The sequence below is a fragment of the Ambystoma mexicanum genome, chromosome 3p, assembly GCF_040938575.1.
Source record: "Ambystoma mexicanum isolate Mex_15411 chromosome 3p, UKY_AmexF1_1, whole genome shotgun sequence".
NCBI classification, from domain to species: domain Eukaryota; kingdom Metazoa; phylum Chordata; class Amphibia; order Caudata; family Ambystomatidae; genus Ambystoma; species Ambystoma mexicanum.
This window is the reverse complement of record NC_090925.1, coordinates 701,187,945-701,211,336: the sequence shown is the minus strand read 5'-3', so window position 1 is coordinate 701,211,336 and position 23,392 is coordinate 701,187,945. Positions and strand designations below refer to the sequence as shown.

At 46.2% G+C, this 23,392-nt stretch overlaps 1 protein-coding gene across 1 annotated transcript in view; it reads right to left on the bottom strand.

Moving 5' to 3' along the window:
- The window catches only part of PDLIM7 (PDZ and LIM domain 7), a 258,069-nt gene that overhangs the window by 104,181 nt on the left and 130,496 nt on the right, over positions 1–23,392 (bottom strand). The window contains exons 3-5 of the mRNA XM_069651514.1: positions 18,224–18,375; positions 17,002–17,026; positions 12,268–12,467 (exon numbers count right to left, since the gene is read on the bottom strand). Coding sequence (XP_069507615.1) covers positions 12,268–12,467; positions 17,002–17,026; positions 18,224–18,375 — 377 coding nt within the window. The remainder of the gene's footprint in view (positions 1–12,267; positions 12,468–17,001; positions 17,027–18,223; positions 18,376–23,392) is intronic.

Below are 23,392 nucleotides of genomic sequence, written 5' to 3'. Positions count from 1 at the left end.
CTTGATGTTAGATAGTTTTCAGGCTTGGGCTAGAGCATCAGGAAACGAAGAGCCTTTTCAATCTGGGTTCGTCAAAGATGTGGGAACATCTTCAAATATTCTTCTCTTGAGTACACTAAAGGGAAAAGTCCTGGACGGCAGCCCTAGGATTTTCGTGGCCTTTGTTGACCTGTGGGAAAAAACATCCAAAAGAAATTGCCCAGATAACATCATGGAGCCACTGAAATCACTTCATTGTGATACATCAGTGAGAGTATGGTTGAACAGGGGAGCAAATTTGTTGAGACAAATTAAAACTGCAAGAGGGGTTAAACAGGGGTGCTCCCTTGCGCCAACCCTTTTAACTTGTACGTATGGGACTTTAAAGATGAGGAATCCAATGTTAGATCTTTTCCACCAACGGCAGGCGGGGTGAAAGTCTCCCGCCTCTTCTACACAGACGATTTAATATTATTGGACTACACGGCTATCAGACTCCAGCGCCAGTTAAGTAACTTGGCTAATTACATAACCAAAAACAATCTGGAAATAAATAAGAAGACTAAGATCATGATGATGGAGAAACCGATGAAGAAGAAAGAGACCTTTAACTGAAGACTAGAAGGACAACCAATAGAACAAGTAAAAGAGTTCAAGTACTTGGGGGTGATTCTGAGCAATACCAAACGAGAAACACCGATGCAAGCAAATTTAATGGAAAAAACGAAGAAGCTAGTGTCACAAGCTAGAGCGATTGGCAGGAAAAATGGCTGTTTCTCTTTAATTCCAGTCATCCAATTTTACAAGGGGAAAGTAGTTCCAACACTGACATATGGCTCAGATGCGATGTTGGCGATCCCAATGGAAATTTGCCAGAGACTGGAGGGCCTCTTTTGGAGGACAGTACTGAGTTTGCCTACGTCGACATTCAATAGCATCAATAAGATATGAACTATGTTTACCGTCGTTGGAAGCAATGGTAAAAAGAAACCTGCTGATGTTATATAGAAAAGCACTCACAAGTAACGTCTGCAGTGTCCTTGGCATCATAAAAATAGAAATGGACAGTACTAAGAGTAAAACCCTGACAAATTGTAAGCTGATCAATCAGGAGAACCTGAAAGAGGTAAACGCCACGGAAGTAGAACCGACTCAAAATCCCGACAAGGTAAAATGAAAATTGGCATGATGGGACTGGATTCAGACAGCCTCCTTGGCTTCCAAAAATAAATTGACAGGATCCCTGTTAATAGTACCAAGGAAACTTGATGACCCTCCAATGTATTTGAAGACATTTCGGTGTAAATCATTACGTAACATCTTTTTACGGACACGTCTGAACTTACATTTAACAAATGAGATTACAGCTATTAGAGGCTTGTCTCTTGACAATGGATGTCGTTTCTGTAAGATAGCAGGACACCAGGAAACAACTAGACATTTGTTGTTATCCTGTGTGGTAGTAGCCACATTGAGAGATATCCATGTAAGCCACCTATTTAAGGATCTATATACGTGGAACGAAGGGGACTTGTGGCTCTGGCTAATGGAGGGAGGAAACCCGGCAAATACAATAGCAGTGGCCCAATTCTTCAAGAATCTGCAGCTGGAGGCAAAATCAAAAGAAGATGCTTAAAAAAAAGACTCTATATCCACAGGATGCTTTATATATGGATATGATGTTATACGTAACGTTTCAAACTGAAAATAGGAATGTACACTTGTAACAATTACATGTTAATTAAATCAAGTAAATAATTATTTTTTTAAATGGTTAAAAACGAGAAAAAAATAACATATGCCAATAGCAAGCGAAACGTGTATGTGTCAACAACAGCACCCTGGGGCCTCACACTTCTGGCACACATGCTAAGCTAAAGGCTACGTGGGTCAGCAACTGGCCAACTGCTCAGAACAGCCACCTTCAGGCCTTGTTCTGGGGTACTGGGGGAGGAAGTTATTTCTTACCAAATAACTTCCTCCCCCGGTACCCCAGTAAATGTGAATGAGCCCCATTCTGAAGATGGTGAGGAATGAGTGCGTTGATCTTGCAGAGGCTTTATGCACAGGTCTGGCTTCTGCAAATCTGAGATGTTGATGGTGTCTTGACACTACTTTCATTGCACTCATCGTGTTGCCTTCTACGAATACGGCTGCCAGGATGCCCTTCTGGCGACACTTGCCTCCTAGTCGGATCTAATACCGTCCGCTCTTCTGGACGAGCACTGCTCATGGCAGGCACCCCAGCCTTTAAGTGGCTTCTCCAAAAACAGGCAGGCAACGCCTCATTGTTATGCGAGGACACGTCTGGGGGTTGGCTTTTCCAGAACATTCTTCTCTGCTGGCAAGTGGAGAAAAGCTCTTCTTTAGTTTTAGCCCTTGCCAGGGAGACACGTAAACCTAAAGTGACACCGTAGCTTAGGTTCATACACACAAATGGGGTTACCTGATTAGTAGAATGTGAAGCCCGTTTAGGTTCCCATTAAAAACTCAAAAAAGGCTACAGTCTTCTCTTTTTAGCGCTATAGCATTGGAGACATGGCTTGGTAAGGAACACTTCATATTGGGGTTCCTGTAAGAACTACCTCTTATCCCAATCATGACTGCATCAATAGCGGATTCCGTAAAGGAGACAGAGCAGGGACCTGGCCAATACTAAGCAAGAACCAAAAGCCTGTCTTGGTTTACTTCTGGAGCAATGGTCAGCACTCAAGTGTAATTCACAACTAGTCTCAGGAAATCATCTGCTGGAGAGTAACCACAATATGAAATCCATAGAACAATAAGCCTCTCGTCACGGGAACACAATAGTAAAATGAAGTGACTGGTAACATTTGCCTACGTCCATAAAACGAACTTCTTTACAAAAGAAATGTATGCCAAAATACCATTCATGATTACAACATTCAAGCCAATTTCTCTGCAGCCTGCGTTGGGCCTCATTACGAGCTTGGCGGAAATTCTAAAGAAATTGCCACCAAACTCATTCACTGCTACCACCACCAAGTGGGATGGGTATGCCCAGACGTGGGTCCCATGCCTGCTGGGCCTAGAGACCCAAGCTACTCCTCACTGATGATGCCTAACAAGACTGAAACATGTCTGGGGATGATTGTGGTCACGTGCAGAAAGGATGTGACCTAGCAGTTCGGACTGGATTACCCCTTTGGGGCTGGGACCAAGCCTGATTTGCATATGGTCTTTCCACTTTTGTAATGGCTTGGCAGGTGAAGAACGATGTTCTGGAGGGTTGCCCAGAGCAATGCCAGAGGTTAAGATTTATTCTAAACCTTCCAGCCATCAGTATCTGGCTGCTGCCAAGGTCTATATCTAGAAAAGTGTGCTTAAATAATGTCAATTTAACATGACCATAAGGGCCCAGGTGCTACAGATGTGTGTATGCTTTAGGACAGGGAATTCCGAGCGACACATTCTTGCACCCAACAGTGCTTTCAAAAATGACATTGTGGCAATCACATAGGAATGGCCCTCATATTTACCAAAATACACAATACATGTTCACTTCTAAAAAATGAAACTATGTGGATACAGATGAACACAGCTTGCTAACACAAGGCCTCACTCAAGCTGCCGGTGGGATTTGTGGCAGCATGCAATATTTGCATCCACAGCACATGAGGTAGGGGAAAAGGCTATCGGGCAAAACCCTTTCACAGAAGAACACAACTGGTGATGCCGCGTTATTTCAGAGCCACTTGGCTTCGTAGTGGTTTCTCTCCCTATCATGTGTGATATTAGGAAGCCTGAGGACAGGGGTGCGTTAGGGTGAGGCAGGAACCCTCTGGCTACTCCCAATGGAAGTGGACATCATCCCAAAGAGTGTATGGGGAGACTAGTATGCAAGATGTCTGATGTGACATGTTGGAAGGGGGTTCAGGGAGATAATGAGTACAAGCCATTCAGCTTGCACCGTCGCTGAACCATACAGGAAAACATGTGGTTGTGCTTTATGCTTATTGGCCAGTCCACGCTCTTTCTGCTATAGGTAAGCCTATCATGACCTGTGAGCTGCAAGTCTGTTCCTTGCACTGGTCGCCATTTTGGCAGCCGGCCTCCCACCAACAGTCAAGTGTTGCTAAAATGGATTACTCGTCAGAAAAAGCAGAGCATAAGGGCCCCGGGCCTGCGCAGCATTTTCCAAAGACAAGTTATTTTGGTGTTGGAAGGCGGTGACTGCCCTGTTCCCGTGACACGTTGCTCCACGCACGACCGTACAGGACACCAAAAATTGTTTTTCAGGTCACTGGTCTGGGGGAGGTGCTCTGTGGTGTGGTGGGTTGTTCTTGTGTTTATCAGCCCCTGCAGACACAAAAGTCTGTCTCTCTTTTGTTTTTCATTCCTGAAGATGAAAACTGTGTCTTGGTTCACTGCTCTTCTATGCTCCGCACACATCATCTGTCAACCCAAGCTGAAAGAATGCCTAACACTACTTTGTGTAGCTAAGAAATCTGAGATTTGGAAGGTTCATCAACTGCGCTATCTTTTATTGTATTAATGGTGCCCTGATAACACAATTGGGCGATAAATGGCAATTGCATGCCCCGTTACTGTGTTCTAGTTCTTAATTGTCGTGGGTTGTAAATTAAGTTTGTTTTATGAGTGTCATTGTCTATTCTTTCTTGTGTTGCCTTGGCCCATCTACCCTGTTTTTGAGGAACTCAGGCTTGCTTAGGCCTCAGGGAAGGGTTGTGGGCAGGCCGGGACCCATCAATCATAGCATGCCCCATGTCATGTTCAAGTTGACGTCAAAAAGTGAGTATAAAAAGTGAAAAGAGCGGTGTGTGGAACAGCTCCTCATACTGCAGAAGAGATCCTACAAGTCAACGTGGTGGCCAATTCATGCTTTAGCCAGTGTGTGGGCAAATATGCATCAGCAGACGCCGAGATTTAGGACAATTAACATGTTTCAACAATAGAGCAATATTAATTTGGAGAAGGCCATCTAGAGAATGCCTGGCATTCTTCTTTTGATATTGCATGCTTTATCCAACTCATTCTCTTTCAGATATAAATCATAACGTGTGGCGAAATATTCAATACGGGAAAAGTTAAAAGATATGATAACAAGTTTGGTAGCCTGGAGAGATAAGAAAGAAATAGCATGACGGATATTACAGAGATGAAAACGGTAGACACAAGCAGTGCTAGATACATGTGAAGAGAAAGATCAAGAGGCATGAAAGATAACAGCAAGGTTTCTAGCTGATTCAAGAAAGGGAGGGAAGAAGCAGGAATGAAAGATAGAGTGGTTGAGCGCTACCAGTAAAGAAAGGTATCTCTGTTTTTGCAGGATTAAGATAAAGAAAGTGAGAACCCACCCACCATTACGTGGCAGAAAGGCAGTTGAAGACGGGAATGTGGAGAGTGTCTGTAAAGGAGGAGAATGAGAAAAATCCTAACCTGCTTCTGTAAAGGGAGAAGATCTGCTTATAGGTGCAGGGTATGATATGATATGATAGGTTCTTTATAACACGGTTAATACACAGAGGTTTCGTCGTCTTGCTACCAAGGCGAGAACGTTGCCGCTGAGCTATCCTCCCGAGACAGGGTACAGGAGAGGTGTTTTCATCGCTAAGTGATAAAGGCGAATGCCTGTTGTTGCTTCTTTTCACCAAGATGGTCTACACTTGGAAAAGATCTAAGGAATGAGACCTGGCTTGCACAAAATTATAGCCACCAGCCAGTGGGAATATTTAATAGAGGATGAAGTGGGCAGAAGAAGGGGCAACCAGCACCCGGTGGCAGCCTGTACATTCCAAGAACCACATGGCAAACAAAGAAGTGCATTTGTAGTTCTCGCCCCTAGGTGCCAATATTTGCACATGATCGGGATAGGGGACAGGGAAATGACACAGACAGCATCGCTGCCTTGGTTTAGTCAGAAGCCTTTACACAAGGGGGAAGGGGTTCACGCATATCAAGCCTCAGCTCTGCCAATCTCTACTCTTCAGACTCTCCAAACTAGAACAGCATGAGAGCTGTAATGTCTGCATATTGTAACACTGCACCCCACATCATTATGTGGGAGGCCTTAAAGACAGGATCGGTGAGGGAGGGAGAGTATTGGCTCAGGAGAAATTACATCACAATAGTAATATGGAGCTAGGAAATTAATGGAGCGTGTTCCTTTGCTACTCTGTGCTCTCTGTCATTATTGGTTAGGCCCAGGGCTTTAGGTGGGCCGGGGCAGTATCTTGAACTTTGCAGGGGCTCCCTTGGCTCCAACCACCCCACGACCAACCAAAGTCACTTTTTTTTTATTGTCACATGCTGGGGAAGTGTCACGTGGCACTGTGCTATTTCGGAGATGTTGGATTTCTTTGATTTCATTCAATAGACCGCTTGACTTTATTTGTCAAGCGGTCTATTGAATGAAACAAAGGAAATACAGCACCTACGAATTAGCACAGTGCTATGTGACACTGGCTTTTCACTGGCAGGGCTTAGGTTCGGTTTTGTTTCATTCAATAGACTGCTTGACGTATAAACGAAACAAACAATATTGAGCACCTATGAATAAGCACAGTTTGATGCAACAGTGCATTGTTAGCAGCAGGGGTTAGGTTCGAACCCCCAGTAAAGGACAATAATAAAAGAGCAACCCGACAGCGAGAAAAGACACTTGTTTTACTGTCCCATGCTGGGGATTCGGACCCAAGCCCTGTAGTGTCACATCGCAGTGTGCTATTTTGGAGATGCCGGGTTTCTTTAGTTTCATTCAATATACTACTTGACACATAAAGGATGCAACAGGCTTTATGTGTCAAGCAGTCTATTGAATGAAACAAAAGAAATCAAGCACGTATGACACTGGCTTGTCACCTGCAGACCCGCAGGGCTCGGGTTCGAATCCCCAGCATGGGACAATGGTGTACAATGTGGCTCCTATGAGAGGCGTACCTTCCTTTTGAAATACAGTGTTCAATCATAGAGAAGAGCCCTGTTCCATCCCAAATCAAAAGGGATGGTAGGGCGAATGAACCAATTCATCAAGGGCAGCATCCAATTGACCCTGGCGATCTATCTGGATTTGGAGCAAATCCTCCATGAAGCCTTGTGTGCATACAGGCTGACGCCCCATTCTAGCAAGTGGAGGAAACCTTTCACTTCGATGAGGGGGGGACAGGCCACCTGCCTTGAGGCCATAAGGATAAGGAGACGAGAATCAACACATGGAAGTTATTGGACAGAATAAAACAGAACCAGCTGAATTACAAGACCTATCACGATGCCAGATATGCAGTCAGAGAGATTGGGATAGAACCAGGACACTGGATAAGGGTGAAGGAGCCATGGCGTGTACCCATAGGGTCACGTGGAAGGGTGGTGAAGGTTTGACCTGTTGAAGGACAAGATGAGGAAATCCCCCGGCCTCTGGACGGCCCCTTTTGGATGATCTGGAATATGTTGATGACCACAAGACCAAATCCCCAGGCGAAAGGTCAGACCAATATGGAAAGAAGGCTTTGTGTAAAGTTATTCCACTGTGTCTTCCTCCCTCCCCCTCCTGCATTGCTTACCCCATTTCATAGACCCCTTTGCCCCTTACCCGTTCCTCCCCCCCTGCCCCATGGTTACGTAACCTGGTGAGGCGTGGGGGGGTTATAGCAGCCCTCTGTGGCTGAGTTTTGGCCCTGGAATGGGGTGACACATAGAACTCGGTGTGTTGGGCCATTTTGGGGCCAGCAGTCGTTGAGAAATCGGCATCAGTGCCACTGCCACCAGGTGCTTAATAAATGTATTGAATCACTCCAACACATCACTTTACAGATGTTAATTGATGAGTAATTGTTTATGGTAGCATATTTACCTTAACACAGGCCAGCACACATCTATCTGCATGTCATTGCTTATTTTCAACCACAAAACGTCTTTTAACTGCATTGGATTCAAATGCTTACACTTTTTTGCAACACATTACAAGCTGCATGTTATATTTTTTACTCTGAATAGAGTCTACCTTGAGTATATGCATGAACAACTGCTCGATCTCTTGCCTTAGAGTATGCAAGAGTCAAAGCACAAAAGGAAATTATGTTGCAGTCATGAATTAAAAAAAGATGCAATGCCCTGTACCATATTGTAAAAAGAATCTTGTACGTCTTGTAATGGGAGACCTTGTGAAAGGTTCTTCCATTTTGTCACCGACATCATCCGTGACTTGCAATATCCATATGAGACATTGTGGATGGTCCTTTATCCCATATATGATTTACTGTTCAGAATCCTATTCACATTATTCTTTAAAGGATGCGTGTGCAAAGGGTATGTGCACAGCTATCCATACTCTGAACATGGATATCCTCTCAGCCACTCCTTTTCTAAAATCCAGCAAAGGAGGATTTGTATAATGTTGATCCACTGTGCCTTCCCCCCTCCTGCATTGCTTACCCCATTTCATAGACAGATGTCACAGCCGTGTTATTCTCACATCAAAGCACTGAAACAGTGTAAATGTGTGTGTACATGGTTCAGGGTTACAAATATGTTCATGTTAGGGTGAGGGTAGTAAAAAATTAAAGGAGCACCGAGGCCAGGGTGCATTATTTACTTAGTGATTCAATCATGCGTCGCTTTTCTAATGGACATATTGGTCAAACATGAAGCTCTTTGGTTACTTTCCTGTTCCCAAAATGTTCTTTGATTATAGACAGAGAGCCAGAAACTCTTATTGGTGCTATTTGTCAATTTTCTCTTATAGGTATTTTTAAAAAAAGTACAATAGGAAATAATTGAAATGGTTATTAGCGCCCCGGGCGGATGCGCCAACCCATCCAACAATCCAAGTCCAGGTTCAGAGCAAGCCACATGCTGCTCGCACCTGCCCGCCGTCATCATTGTCTCTACCATCTGCTTCCACCATTCGCTCCACTGCCCCCGACCACACCCTCGCTGGCCCACACTTACTTCGCTACATAGTGGTGCAGCCACAACAGGCCACACCTCACATCATCTCCCGCCCAGGCCAGCATGGAATGAAAGAGGGGCTACTCACTTTCATGGTGGCCATCTTCAGTGAGGATTTTTTCTTTGTGTGTGTGTCGTAGTCTGTTATTTCATGCAAATTAATTTCATCATGGCACCCTAGATATAAACTTGGGGTGGCACAAGCAATAAAAACATGTTCTACAGGCTTTCCTGATCCGGTAACGCACACTGGCCTGTGAAGTCTGTGGGTGTGCTAATATTGATATTGTTTTCATTTACATTATGTGCTTTGTTAATAAGACAAGTGTAAAGTTCTTAATATGACTACAATGTATACTGGAAATGAACAGTGTACATTTTCAAAAAGAGCTGTTTATAATGTTAGTAAAATCAATAATGTCCTCGTTTAAAATAGCCTAGATTACACCCCATTTTCTCCCTGAAAATGTCCTTCCTTCTTGGATAAGATCAGAAGAAACCAACCTGTTTCTTGTGTGAGCCCCAAGGAAATGCTTAATTTGTTTGCTGGTCTTTGATTGGTTTGGTAGTGTAGCTGAACTCATTTATTTATGTGTGCACAAACACTAACAATTAACAAAAAGTAGAAAATACCAAACGTAGTTGTACATACTGCAGTCTGGTCGTCTCGTCTCTTACAATGCTTGTTGGAATCTCAGAACTGCATTTCTATTTTGGACAATAGCAAAGGAAATGGGCATGTTTTTGGCTCTTCGGTTTGGTATTATAAAGAATAACACATACCCAAAACGTACATTGTAGGGATGTTAAGTCTCCTTGGTACTAGGTGCCTGTCTAAAGCACTTGGCCTGAAGCTCGGTGACCTTTAGTATCCTCATAATGAACAGTTGACAGAATATTATTCTACATATTGTAAATCAGATAGTTTAATCTTGAATTAAAATAACCTTTGCAAAAATTGAACCTTGTTGCCTTCCTGGCCGAATTATGTAGGGGGAACTGTATTTTGTTCATGTAAAATACAGAATACAAATATACATGGTTTTAGGCTAGGATATTGGGTTGAAACCTTTGGCTCCCCCGACGACATGTGAGGGATCACCTGTACCCGTATGTACACACACCAGATAGGGATGGTTGGACAGGAACGGCCCTATCAATGCCCCCTTTTAGAATTCGAATAGAAAAAAAAAGATGCAATACTCGTAAGGAACAACTAGATGGAGCCTATGTAAAGCTTTCCATCTAAACAGATAATCCTCAGAAAAGGTTTTATACTACACCATAGGTCTGCAGCCTTTGCTTAGGTAGATGTTTTGGACTACAACTCCCATCAGGCCTAGCCAGCATAGTTAATAGTGGGGGATCAAGGGAGTTGTAGTTAAAAGCATCCCCTTATGGAATTAACAGAGAACACACAACTGTCTCATTAACCATTAAGCAATATTGTGCAAGGTAGATGGCACCTCCGGGTAGGTAATGGCTAATGGGATGAAGGTTCCAGAGGAGAAGCTACTGAGAACTACCCAGGAATTGTACTCGCCAGCTTTGTCATTTTATTGTAAATTGACACCCGTCATAGGCAAGAGTCTGTTTACAATGGCAAGTTAAGACCTGAGAAACTTCTGCTTCTTTTCATGGCCAGCTGCAAGTGGTGCCAGTAGAGAAGACAGAATGGGGAGTTAGGGGTACTTTGCTTAGAGAGTTATCTTTCATCAAGAGGCATTGCCTTTAGGCTGCATTGCTGCTCGTTTACGCCACTTGTCTAAGGACATAGTGACAACCACACCCCGGACGCCTTCTTCCTACATGCAGCATTATCAAATGGCCAAAGGGATAAACAGCAATTTCTCCAGCCTCAGGAGCAGTTGGCCCTTTAACTTTGATCCCTCCTTCAGTTACAGGCAATTTCCACTTCTAACACCGGCAAAGTATCAACATGCTCAGAGGAAAAGAAGCATCTCCTCCCACAGGTATATGCCAGAAATGTGTTTCCCCCAAAGCATCTTCCAAGCAGATATTGACCTGCCAGAACACAATCAGAATGTTGGATCATGACAATGACTGGTGGGCGGAGTTACACAAGCTGCAAGATAATTGCCGGTATGACTTTTCTGCAGGTATGATATATGTCGCTGATAACACTTGCCATAAATAACAATCCTACATATCAGGTAGCTGCCTCAAGCAGTAGACAGACTATGTGGGGGTTGGTGACAGGCGTCTGCCTCGAGCAGTTTCTACAGGCCTGAAGCCTACCTTGGGATTAGGCACACTACAATAGGAATTCGAATATAAAAAGTATAGCGTTCCTGAGTAGTATACTGAGTGCTCAGAAAAAAGAACCAAAGTCATGGTGCACCAACGGCTCCATATATTCTGTGTCTAGCATCATGTCCGACGCCATCAGACCGCAGTGGACTTGAGCAGAGCCGAAGCAGATCTACACGGCACTGCCGGGTGACTAAAAATGTTTCCGAAGGCAGCTGGTGCTGTAAAATAGAGATCTAAGATGAGGATATTCTGGGAGGAAGGAATCCATGAGACGTATTTATTATTCGCACCACGGAAAGGGCGCTCAGACAAGCAGGTGGCTGGAAATGTGGGTGACAACTGCCAGTGTCCCGCTGCGGCCATCTTGTTTTTTTTTCCTCAAGAGATTGGCTTTGTACAATATACGCAGGGCCAGTCTCCCTTGAAAAAATAAAGAGCATTAGCTATCCTCCCTTGTTGGAGGGCACGCTGGGCCAGTAACATATACGCCCCCTGATGTGGTAGTGATTGTTATATTGATAATAGTTGCTGGTATGCTATCTACATACTGTTGGTAGTACTTGCCAATGTACTATCTTTAATTTTTTCCATGTATGCAATTTGACAACTGCTGTTCTTGCTTGCAGGATATTTTGGTTTATAATGAGTTTGGATAGTAATGATGACATCCTATTTTTAGGCCTGGATTTATGCGGATTCCAAGCACTGAAATAATAACTGCTCTTATTACCCAATTCAAAGTTATTTAATGTATCGACCTCGAAAGGATGAAGGGCTCAGCCTGCCCCTCAGGGAATTCCACATGCAGAAGTGAGTGTTTAATCTGCGCCTTTTCTTCAAGGATGGTAGGTTACATGTTTCACTGGTAATATTTTCCAGGTCCTATCATGATTGTCATCAATACGTTTTCTTCAACGTGGACCTCTTTTGTCACTGGTTTTGTTACAAAGCATGTTTTGTATTTCCAGCCCTTCCCTCAGAGTTCATCATCTTGACCTCAAGCCAAGCACTGCACTGCCCTCTCTGCGCTACAATACCTACACAGTTCCAGACTCCCCTTTGTACCAGTGGTGCACTCTGACATACCCGTTGTGATGCTGCATTCGAGAGGTGGGATTCACGCCATAGCTGGGCGCCGGGGGGGTGTACATCACAGACTTGGTCACCAGGCCCGGTGGGGAGCTCTCCTGGCCAGTCCCTGCACCAAAGGGCTGTGCAGTTTTGTTCAGGGCCGTGCTGGGGGCAAAGTTATACTTCGGAGCTTGGGAGTCGAGCGAGTGCAGGTCCTGGGGAGAAAACACACACAAAATACAATCCGGGCAGCATGCAGAAAAATGCAAGAAACACAGGAAAAAAGGCATATCAAGGCGTGCTCGCGTATTAGCAAGAACGAGGACCCTCCTTCATGCACAAATCCCAAAATTCTTCACACACACACACATACAATTCAAATTCACAGCATTATCAAGCAAAAAAGCAGTCGTGTGTAGTAGGGTCTATCATACATGCATCACAGAGAAATGCTGCTTCTCTGCCAGAGCCGAGCGAGAGCCAGCATCACACAAAGGCTCAAGTGTGGTACGACCAACGAGTGGACCCCTCCAGCAGCCATCATGTCTCTTGAGGGAACCCACTTTTATGGTAACATTCTGCTTCATGAATTGTTAATGAATAGGCCACTTAAGAGAAATTCGCGCGACAGAGAAGAACACATAATCCCCTTTGGGTGGCAGGTGACACCAAGCACAAACACAAGGGTTGCCTGTCCTAAAAGATCTCGCTCCAACGTTTCCTCTGCAGTCGAACATCATTGGAACTGCATCACCAAGCTGAGTGTTCCAGGTGCAAATGAGCTTTCAGGGTGGCTGTGGATGGGCAATGGGGTGAACGCAGGAGCCAGCAGTGATGCGAGTTTTGTGGTCGTGGGCCTCCCTTCAGCGGTGTGAGAAGGACGCACCTCTATGAAAAGAGAGTGTGGAGTACGAGTCCTTATGTCAGTAACTTGTGGAGGACAGACCCATGTGTCAGGGTGGTAGAAGGTGGGTCATTGCGTTGTGTTCGGACCGGCTGTCCTTTGGCTCAGTGATGTGTGGAGAAGGAAGTCACAGCTCAGTGATGTGGGGTGGATCGCCCTTCTGCCAGTGGCGGGTGGGGAATACGCTCATGAGACAGTGGTGTGAGGAAGACAGTTACTGTGCAAGCGGTTTGTTAAAGAAAGAGCGCTGTGCCAGTGATGTATAGGTCGGTCCACAGTGCCAGATGACCACCTGCGTCAGTGCTGTGTGATCCGGAGACAATTGTGTTCTGCAGATGACTGAGCTGAAGCACGATGCACAAAAGAGCATCACACCTAGACCAACGCACAGAGCGTCACGCTTCAGCCCTGCAGGCAGGAGCCCACAATCAGTGAGGGAGACTGAATGGGGGAGCACGTGAAAGGGAGCTGTGGGGGGCATGCAGAGCTAAGTGGGGCGAGTGTTGACCCCCCCCCACAAACATCACCATGGTGGTGAGGAAGACAACGATCGACCCTGCAGCAGTGGCCTTTAATGGGTGGCCGTGGCCCTTCGCAACGTCGCTAGATCCGTGTGGAGCTCTGCCCCAAGGCAGCGGTGTGTGGAGGCCGTTGCGCCGCTGTGTCAGTTAGGCGGAGGGCATGCCCTTGTGTGTTAGGTGTGCGTGGAAGTTGTTGCAGAATAAGCCTCTGTGGCGGGTGGAGGGTGGGACCGCTGAGGTTGTGCGTAGGTGGCTTTCTGACCCGTGGCTCACGTTTATGCTGAGCCAGCCCAGCAGACATTAGGGTAGCCAAAAACAATAAGAACAAAAATAACACACGCACAATAGGGGAAGAGCAGGTGGGGCAGCAGGAGAGTAGACGGCGAGGAGAGGCTGGGCTAGCCGCAACCAGTCTGAACAGACGACCTCACACCCCAGGGCAACTATCCATGAAACACCCGGCGCTAGGAAGTGCGTCCACGTTTCCGGAACAGTTTCCGGAACATTAGGGCGAGGGCCCTGCCATGGAAAGGCATTGGAGCACCTCAACCTCCCAGCTCAGGACCACGGCAGAGAGGGCAGCTGCCCTCACCTACCTCATTCCAAGCGTTCCACGGTGCTCTGAGGGCGGGGCTAAGGGATTACCCGGGTGCTCATGAGCGGCGCCCCCAGGCGAGTGAGTCAATGAGATGGCAAAGCATGACATCACCGGCTCGCCATACTGGAAAAGCCGAGTTCCAAGAGTGTGTGGGCGTGTGTAACGTGTGATTAGCACGAGAGCCTCGGGTGCACAGGACGCGAGTCTAGGCCTGGGAGGGATGACTTCATGTGTCTGTCTAGTGACCTAATAACCTCTTGCACATCAACTGAGTCAAGAGGAGATGATGGATCTTGTAAACCCTGCGTGTAAACCGTGCCGCAAGTCTTGCAGCAGGCCGAGTACATGTACAGAGAGGGTGTTCCTTTCTAGCCCACGTTGAGAATGGAATCCCCTCTAGGCTCTTAGTACTCGAGGTAGGTGGCGTGTAAACAACTATGTGAAAGGGAGTGCCGTGAACTCGCACTGCCTGTCCATGTGCCCCTAAGCTCGCAGAACTCTCTATCCGTGTACTCCATGTTCTTCGCATTGGTGTGTTCATGTTCCCTGTGCTCCATACTCCCACTTGACCTCACCAAGGAGGCCCAACACGGCTGAAACAGGTGCCTGGGGTTGCTGATGGCACTCGTGTTCAGAGGAGAACTGGCCAGCATTTTGGTGCTGGACTGCCCTTGTGAGTGGGACCAGACTGATATGCAAATGGATATTTCTCCTCTGAAGGGTGCAGTGAGCTCAAACGTGGTTGTAGACCCTCCTGAGTGGAAGAAATTCCATAGAACAGGGTTCGTTCTCAGTAGCGGGGGTTCCCACACTCCTTTGTAACTCCATGCTACTTTGTAGCTCCCACTGCCTGCCCATGCCCAGCAAACTCCACACACAGCATTCAATGGGCCCTAAGCTGCTTACACTGCCTGTTCATGCAGAGCTCTCCACATTATCAACGTGTCCAAATGCTACTTCACAGAGTCTGCCTACGTGACTTCACCCAAGCTCCTCACACTGTCCCGGGGTACCAAAATCCTCGCACTTTCATTCACTGTGCCCAAGTCCCCTCAGACTGCTCATGCGCCACAAAGTCCTTACACTTCAGTGTGTCCTGAGCTCTGCATGTTCTCCTCTTATCCCAAGCTTCGTACACCATCTGCATCACACTATGTCCTCACATTAGCTGCCCTTGTGCCCCAAGCTCTGCACACCGTTTAGCCATATGCCGCAAGGGCCTCAGGATGTGAGTCAATGGCACTGGCAGAGCTCACCCGGGGTAAAAAGGTACCCTTCCATCACAAACCTGGGCTCGCAGCACAGGCAGAGTTTGAAAAGTAAACACCATCTCTGCTGGATTGAGCCCATTCTAAACCCTGGTGATGGTCCAAGAATCGCAGTCAGTTCAAAGTTTTGACAATCTAGGAACTGAAAACAAATCCCTGGAGAGAGGAAGGGTGAACAGAAGCACTGGTCCCCTGGGCATCAGGAGCGAGGTGTATCACCAGCGCTGGCCAATGGGACGGCTCTCACCAGATCCGTGATCCGGCATCAGATGTGTATCCAGATCTCGGGATCCGGCTAGCCTCAGCGCCAAATAGCCCTTCATATTTCCGCGCTACGGTAGGGAGTGGGGGTCCGAGCCGCACACAGCACATTGGCGCCATGAGCACTCTTCTGGCTATGCCCCTCCCCCCACCTATGACACAGGCATCAGGAGCCAAGGCAGACCCTCGGCGAACCGGGGGGCTCGCCTCTGTGACCTAATCTGCTCTGTGCGAGCGCATTGTGCACACAGAGCTTGTGTGCACAGTGCGCTCGCACAGAGCAGATGAGATCACTGAGGCAGCCCCCAGGTTAGCCGAGGGTCAAAGACCCTGTGACGACTGAGCAGAAAGCGCACAAAGCAGAATCCATTTGGAAAACGCAATTTTCACGGAGCCCCCAGCTTTGCGGGCTCGGTGATCGTTACCTTTTCCAAATGAATTCTGCTATTTGTAGTTTGGGATGTCAAAATACATTTTGACACGGACAGTGCATGCTGCGATTGAAATATCATTTTTACTATTTCCGCTGATCGGAGTTCAACTAGCAGCACTGCCTCTTCTGAACTCCGCCTCCTCAGAACTCTGCACCCCTCCTCCAAACACTGCGCCTACATCGACCCTTGTGGGATCCCCCGCTACATTTTTTCCATTTCCACCACTGTTTATCACCCTCATTGCACGTGTGAAAAACTGAACCCAAGTGACTGGTAGTGACTCAGCGTCCCAAAGCCTACAACCATACCCACACGACCGATGGGACCCTGTGCCCCTGACGTCACTCTAGAAAATTGTTAGACAACTACGGGGCACTACAACACCCCAATGAAATGTAAGGTAGAAGGGGCAAGGAGCTTTCTCTGGCCTCTTCTGCATAGGTGGAATGGCAATAATCAGGGGGTGTGCGTGTTTGGTTAGGCCATGTCCTTATTGGAGCAGTGCATGTGCAACCCTTATGACGGGCATGGGTGGGGGCTCCAGGTGAGTTCCTTCAGGACCCTGCAGTTGGTGATGCATTACCAAAGCCCAGCACAGCACAGGGGGCTGCACAGAAAAGGCCACCGTGCGACATGACACTGCAAAAGTAAAAGCAAGTGGCCTTGTCTGTGGAAGATTCAGGTGAAATTGTGTGTTTATTCAAGCCCCCTTCGCTTCCTCCCCACTGTGATAACCCTGGCACGAGAAAGGGAATTCGCTTACCTTCTGTGCTTTAGGTGGAGCGGCTCTGCAAGAAACAAGAAACAGAGCAAAGGTTAGTGGGGTGATCCCCCCAAAAATGCCTAAAGGTCGCCACAGGTACACAGGAAGTAGAACACCCCTCACTGGTGGTAGCTTTACCACCACACAGAGCACTGGCGTTACCCCCACTCAAGACAGAGTCTGCTTTGGTGGAAAAGGCTTCCCAACTTTAGTCACAGACATGGGGTACCATCGCCACTACCCCACCAGTAAAGCACCAAAACCTCTAGGTCACAAAACCCGAAATGGAACCTGTGCTCCTCATGGAAGCTGCCCCCACGCTGAAAATCTGAAGAAGCTGACGGGGTGGGGCGGGGAGTGCGGAGGAGTTCTGCTTTCCACACGAGCATCCCAAGCAACGCTTACTCAAACAATACTCCCCCACCCTCCAAAAAACACTTGCTTATTACCTCCCCACATTCACTATACCTGTTCTGGCGCTGTGCCGCCTACTATCTCCATGGACTCGTGCGTTCAGGTTTGGGGCTATTGTGTAAATCGGGAATCTGATACACCTGCGGGTCAGAGCCCACCAGACAACCCCAATCTGGGACTCATCTCCCTAAGCTGGCTTGTGAATGGGCTCAGCGTATCTCCTCGGGGCTTAACTGTCGTGGATGAAGATCTGTTTGTTGGTGATGGGATATGAGCCGGACCCCGCGCCCCACTGATCCCCCACCCCAAAAGCGACTTATGTAGCCAGCATGAGGGAGACCAGGGTCGGCCTTAGCAGCAGCAGTGCCCTGGCCGAATTGGCGGCGCCCCACAGGGGTTTAATCACTGGAATAGGACACTCATGCTAATGCATGAACACCCTATTCTAATGCAAACCACCTCGCTCCCGCATCGGAGCAGGGAGGTAATCATGTGAATAGGGTGCTGAGGCAAAGAGCAGGTGCCCTATTGTTACTAAATTCACCCCACGAGTGCCTTTAATAACAAAAGGGTGCCTGCCGTGCCTTCCCCCACTACGCCAGCTAGGGGGAGCATTTTGAAAGACTCCCCCGACCTGGCGTGGCAGGTGGATAATAGCGCCCGGGGGGCAGGCCTCCCCAGGCGGTCGCCCGGCCTGCCCTGCCCTAAGGCCGGCCCTGAGGGAGACTGGCAGACTTTGGGCAGAGTTCTGAGACACCTATCGTCACGTCACCCAACCCCACAATATGCCCTCCCTCTGAAGACTCACCTGCTAAGACTAAGGGCCAGTTTGTCGATGCAGGAGCGGATCTTGTTCTGTGCTTCGATGTGCGTCATGGAAGAGGTGCTCTCGCCGTCGATGCTGAGCACCCAGTCTCCTAGGCTCACCCCCGCAAGCTCTGACTTCCCACCGGGGGATAGCTGAAAAGAAAGAGAATCGTCAGCCGGACCTGCAGTTGCACCCTCGCACGTAGCCCCCATTGTTATTCTAGGGCCAGCAAGCAGTGCTAGGTAAGGGACGCTGCAGCATCACAATTGCCTTATGGCGCCCAACAGGCAAGCTCAAATCAAACATACCAGAGGCAGCACTCTTTACAGCCCCCCAAAAAAACAAATGCTTCAATACAAACTCCCCCTTCTTGACGTGCTATGCCATGCCACAACACGTATATACTGTGCCAATCACCACCATAGTAGTCTCACAGCGCCAGCACTTTGAGCAAGTGGCGTATTGTGACCCTCCCCAGGGTAACCAGATCGTAGACTGTGTAGGAAGAAGAAAAGGGGAAGTGAAGAAATGGCCGTGGCGAGGAATAGGCTTGTGACATGGGGAATCAATAGGAAATATGCAATGGGTTTGTGGTAGCCGTATTATGATTGTGTAGATTGGGGTATCTGTGTAATGGTAGGCAGTGATCAGACGGAATGTTGGCCTAGAAAGAGGGGACAATAAGAAAGCTCGTCCTAACCAGCCTTTCCTAGTGATGGTGGTCTCTGATATCTTGGAAGAAGCACTAGAATGAGTGCAAGTCTGGTTGTGGGATGGCCACGGGAAGCCCTAGAGTCTCGAGGTCAGAACTGTCTGTCAGGTAGAGTTGTGTGCAGCAGCGTCAGGTCTAGCTGACTTTTGCCGAATGGCAACTTTGCTGAATTCGGTTTTCTCGCATTTGTTTGCTGATTTTGCTTTACCACTTACAGCAATATGGTAAGTTCGGGTAAGGTATAAAATGGTGGGGATTTGGGGTAGAAATGGGGTGTGCGGGGAGTCCCCCGCTGTTTGTGATAAAAAGAATTGGCAAAATCTGAGAAAACAAATTCGGCGAAGTTGCCATTCGGTTCAAAAAAGTCAGCAGTCATTCATAGAAGCAAAAGTCAAGTTTGCAGAATTACTGGGTCAGGTCACAGGCTGTCGGGGGGGAACAACGGCTACCCAGGCACCCATACGCCCTGCTCGGGGCAAAGCCTTTAACACCGGCACACACTCAGACCACTGAAGGGGGGCTTACAGCAAGGGTATAGTTTAGTTGCTGCAAAAGTGCTCTCTTTTTGAAACAGACACAGCCTTTTCGTGGTGGACAAGTTTCCACAGCACAAAACAAGCCTTTAAAAGGATTTGTTTCTATCCTCGAATTCCTCCTGCATTTGCTCATGTGTCCGACAGGGTTATTTAATTGTAGCGCGCGCTCTCTCCGCGGATTACCAACGGCTCGGATACCTTTGCTGGAGGCACGACGCCGATGTGCGCGGCAAGTCCCAAGGAGAATATCACATGCTGGAAGAGAGTGGAGTCCCAGCAAAAAAGGCCAACCTGGGATCCTGTCCCCCAGGGCCGTAGACATGGGCACTTTCTACAGAGGCACAGGGCCTTGCCCCTGCGACCACGAGTGCCACACAGGCAGCAGTTGCCACCGCAATGTCAATCTCCCAGCCAACTCCCCATCAGCCCCCTACAAAACACTGGAGCATCATGAAATGCCCTGTGGTTGCAGGATGGCGTGCAGGGTTGACAAAGTGTCCCCCAAGTAACTGTGATAGAAGGGAAGTTGCATGTGAACGCACTACACAGCTCCAGTTATTTACTCAAATGCGTGCTTTTTTCAAGACAGTTAAACTCACAAAATATACCTCTGCTTTTTAAACCACCGACTTTAGTTAATGGTGTTCAAACTTGCATCGAAGCATTCTGAATGTCTGTGCCAAATTGCAACAACACGCAGTTAAACATATGATACTCGCTTTAGGCGGGTCTTTTAGTCTTTGAAGCACACCCAGGAGATTTGTAATGCTCACATTACTTTGCTCATATTGCCTGGGAAAGCACAACTACAACCATGCTCTTGGTTTACGTGCATCTATACGGATTAGCATATTTGTCTGTTTAGTTAATGTATGTGATTTGTGTACTTTCGATGCCAATTCTATTGTACAGTATTTCTTAGCACGTGAAAGCCAAATATTAATTACATATGCGTACCAACCAAAGCTGAGAAGATGTGTGGTCAAGTGCCAAAAGCACAGACAGGGTTCAAACCATGATTACACGCTTTAGCTAAAGTGTGTGATCCTGGGCAACTCATTTTAGTTCAATGTACCTTTCCTGCCAAAATGTCCCCAAAAATTAATAATTTCCATAGTGTGAACTATTAAAAAAAACTCAATCATGGTTTGACAGTAGTGTGGCTCCATATATAATTATCAAAGGGATTTTTCAAGTATTGCACAACACAGAGGTAAGCCCCTTCCCTTAATCCTAGCACCCTCTTGTGATGTAACTTACCCATCATGCCTTTGAGTATAACAAATTGGTATCAGTGTCTATGATTTTACATAAAGTGATATCAAGACAAATGCAAATTAGGGGCGAAGCACATATATTGCGCAACAGGGCCGTGCAAATCCTTTATCTCACTCGTGAGAGCAGAGTGTTTAAGCTTAAGCAATCATTAACAAGCAGTAGCAACAAACTGCAGTGGCAGAGGACAGAAGCCTGCCCTGCCCCTATCAATGTACCTTATGTGAGGGATCCAAAGACTTGAGTGCTCTGCTCAGTTTAATTATGGCTTACACCTGCTCATGATCAGCGTCTATTTGTGAAACTAAATATCTGGGATTGTGTGTGATTTTTTAAACATTCTGCTATGGTTTGAAATCAAACCTTTCACAATAAAGTACACAATTATACAACAATAAAAAGACCAAAAAGTATACAAATTAGAAAGAAACAGACATTTTTAAAAAATACAGTAAAAAAACAAAAGAAATCCATCGGTTATTCAATAGTAAGTAGCATATTAAACAACATGGGCAGCGTTTAGTCCTATAAAAAAATGTCTTGTTCAATTAAAAAAAAAGGTGCTAAATATTGGAAGGAAAAACACATTTTTAAAATCTAACTAACGGAAGTTTCAGGGAAATTTGTGGCCTCAGCAACATGATATGCCACAGTTCTTCTACAGTCAAATATCTAAATTCCCCTAGTAATCGACAAAAATGCATTTGCATTGGATTACTCCTGTCACTACATTGCACCACTAGATTTTCAAGTGTTTCGACTATATTGGTAGCTTTACAGAACCGACAAGTCCTAAGACGTCTCACAATTTTTGTTCATGCTCCCAGTAGCTCGTTCGTGGGGAATAAGTTGAACCGAGCGGTGAGGAATTGATCCCTCCAGTGCACATTGGGGAATCTTTTTAGATAATCTGGCACAGCGTTGAAGGGTTTTTCCTGTAGTGTAATATAAGTAAACAAACTGAACTTTTTACATTCACTGATTGCTTTTATCCAGTCCTTGCGCCAAAGTCTCTTTTTAAGGTCAAGAGGAGCTGACAATAATATATCAATAGTTACCTCATTAGAGATCAGTATACATTGGCAATAATCAGACCATAGATTCAAAGTCTTATCTTTCCTGTCATTGTACAATGTTTTAATCACACCAAACAAAGAATCCTTAATAAGATTTTTCTCAGCAGCGAGAGGGTCTTCCAATCTACCTGTGCTTGTAGGGAAAGGAGAGGCAGTTCATAACGTATAATTGGAGTAGGAACTCCAGGTGGTAAACAAAGGACCCTTTCCCAAAATAGGCCTTCAAAATGAAACCAGAGTATAACATTAGGAGTCGTAAACATTTCTGGCCCATAGGTACATTTTGGCATCACTTTCAATCTATAAAACTTAAGCATTGGTTAGCAAGAAAAGCATCCAAATCTGCCATTAATCCTGATAGCTTGCAAAGCCAGCCTCACAGACCTCTGCTTCAACGTGGAGAACACCTTTTGTTTATTGCACCCTCTGCTCATTGTAAATCCTAAATATATAAAAGAGGGCACTACTTCCAAGCATGCTTGATTTAACTGCCACCTGAAGCTTACCTTGGATCTCTTTTTATGATATTGCAATCAAAATGTTTGTTTTTGTTGTATTAAGACTTAGATTGTTATTCTTCACATACACTTACAACATATTGGGTTGCCTATGGAGCCCTATCAGGGTCTGGTCAATCAGCACCAGATCATCTGCACAAGCAAGCGATTTCATGGAAGAGGTACCCAAATGCAGAGGGAAAAATCTAGCTTCTAATATTGCTTCACCGATGTCGCAAATAAACAGATAAAAAAGGATAGGAGTCAATACATATCATTGTTTCAATCACTGCTTTGTGGGGACGAATGGGAATAGGTCTTTTTTTAGTCTAACCTGCATAGTTGTGTTTGAATAGAGAGCTTTAATAATATCCACAACATAAGGGCAGGCAACCCCATTTCAGCAGTTTAAACCACGAAGGCCATGGCAAAGTCCACAAAAGCTACATATGCTGCAGTTCGTCCCCAGATCCCTAAGCACCATCTCTTTGAAGAGATTCAACATGAACTCATTAAGGGGAGTCCCAATTCCCTTTATGAAACCGGATGGGAAAATATCACATTTCTCATTCCAGAAAGCCCAGTTATATAGTTGATCCAAAACCAGGGAGGCAAATAATTTTCCAGGCACATCCATAAGTGCAATCAATCAGTAGTTCTGCAGATTTAATCTGTCCCTCTTCTTATAAATAGGAATGACAAAAGAATATTTCCATGAGTTATGGAGCACTCGGGTGTTTAATATATGATTGAAAATGGCAAATAAAATAGATTCCCATACCACTGGATTTCCCTTCAGAGTTACGTTAGAAAGACCATCCTGCCTCAGAGCCCTGGAATTTTTACTTCTAAGGATCAAACTGTGGATATCCTGCACATCAAAAGGCAGTATCCATGGTAAGAATTGAGGTATATTTGTATCATAGACAGAAATAGTGCCTACGAAATAACTACTTTGAACGTGTTCAACGCACACCTTCTCAGCGATTGGATTCATTTGATGAGCGGCTTCAAAACTGTCATTAAAATCAAGAAGTTTCCAAAAATATGCGACGTTCCTAGACTCATGTGCC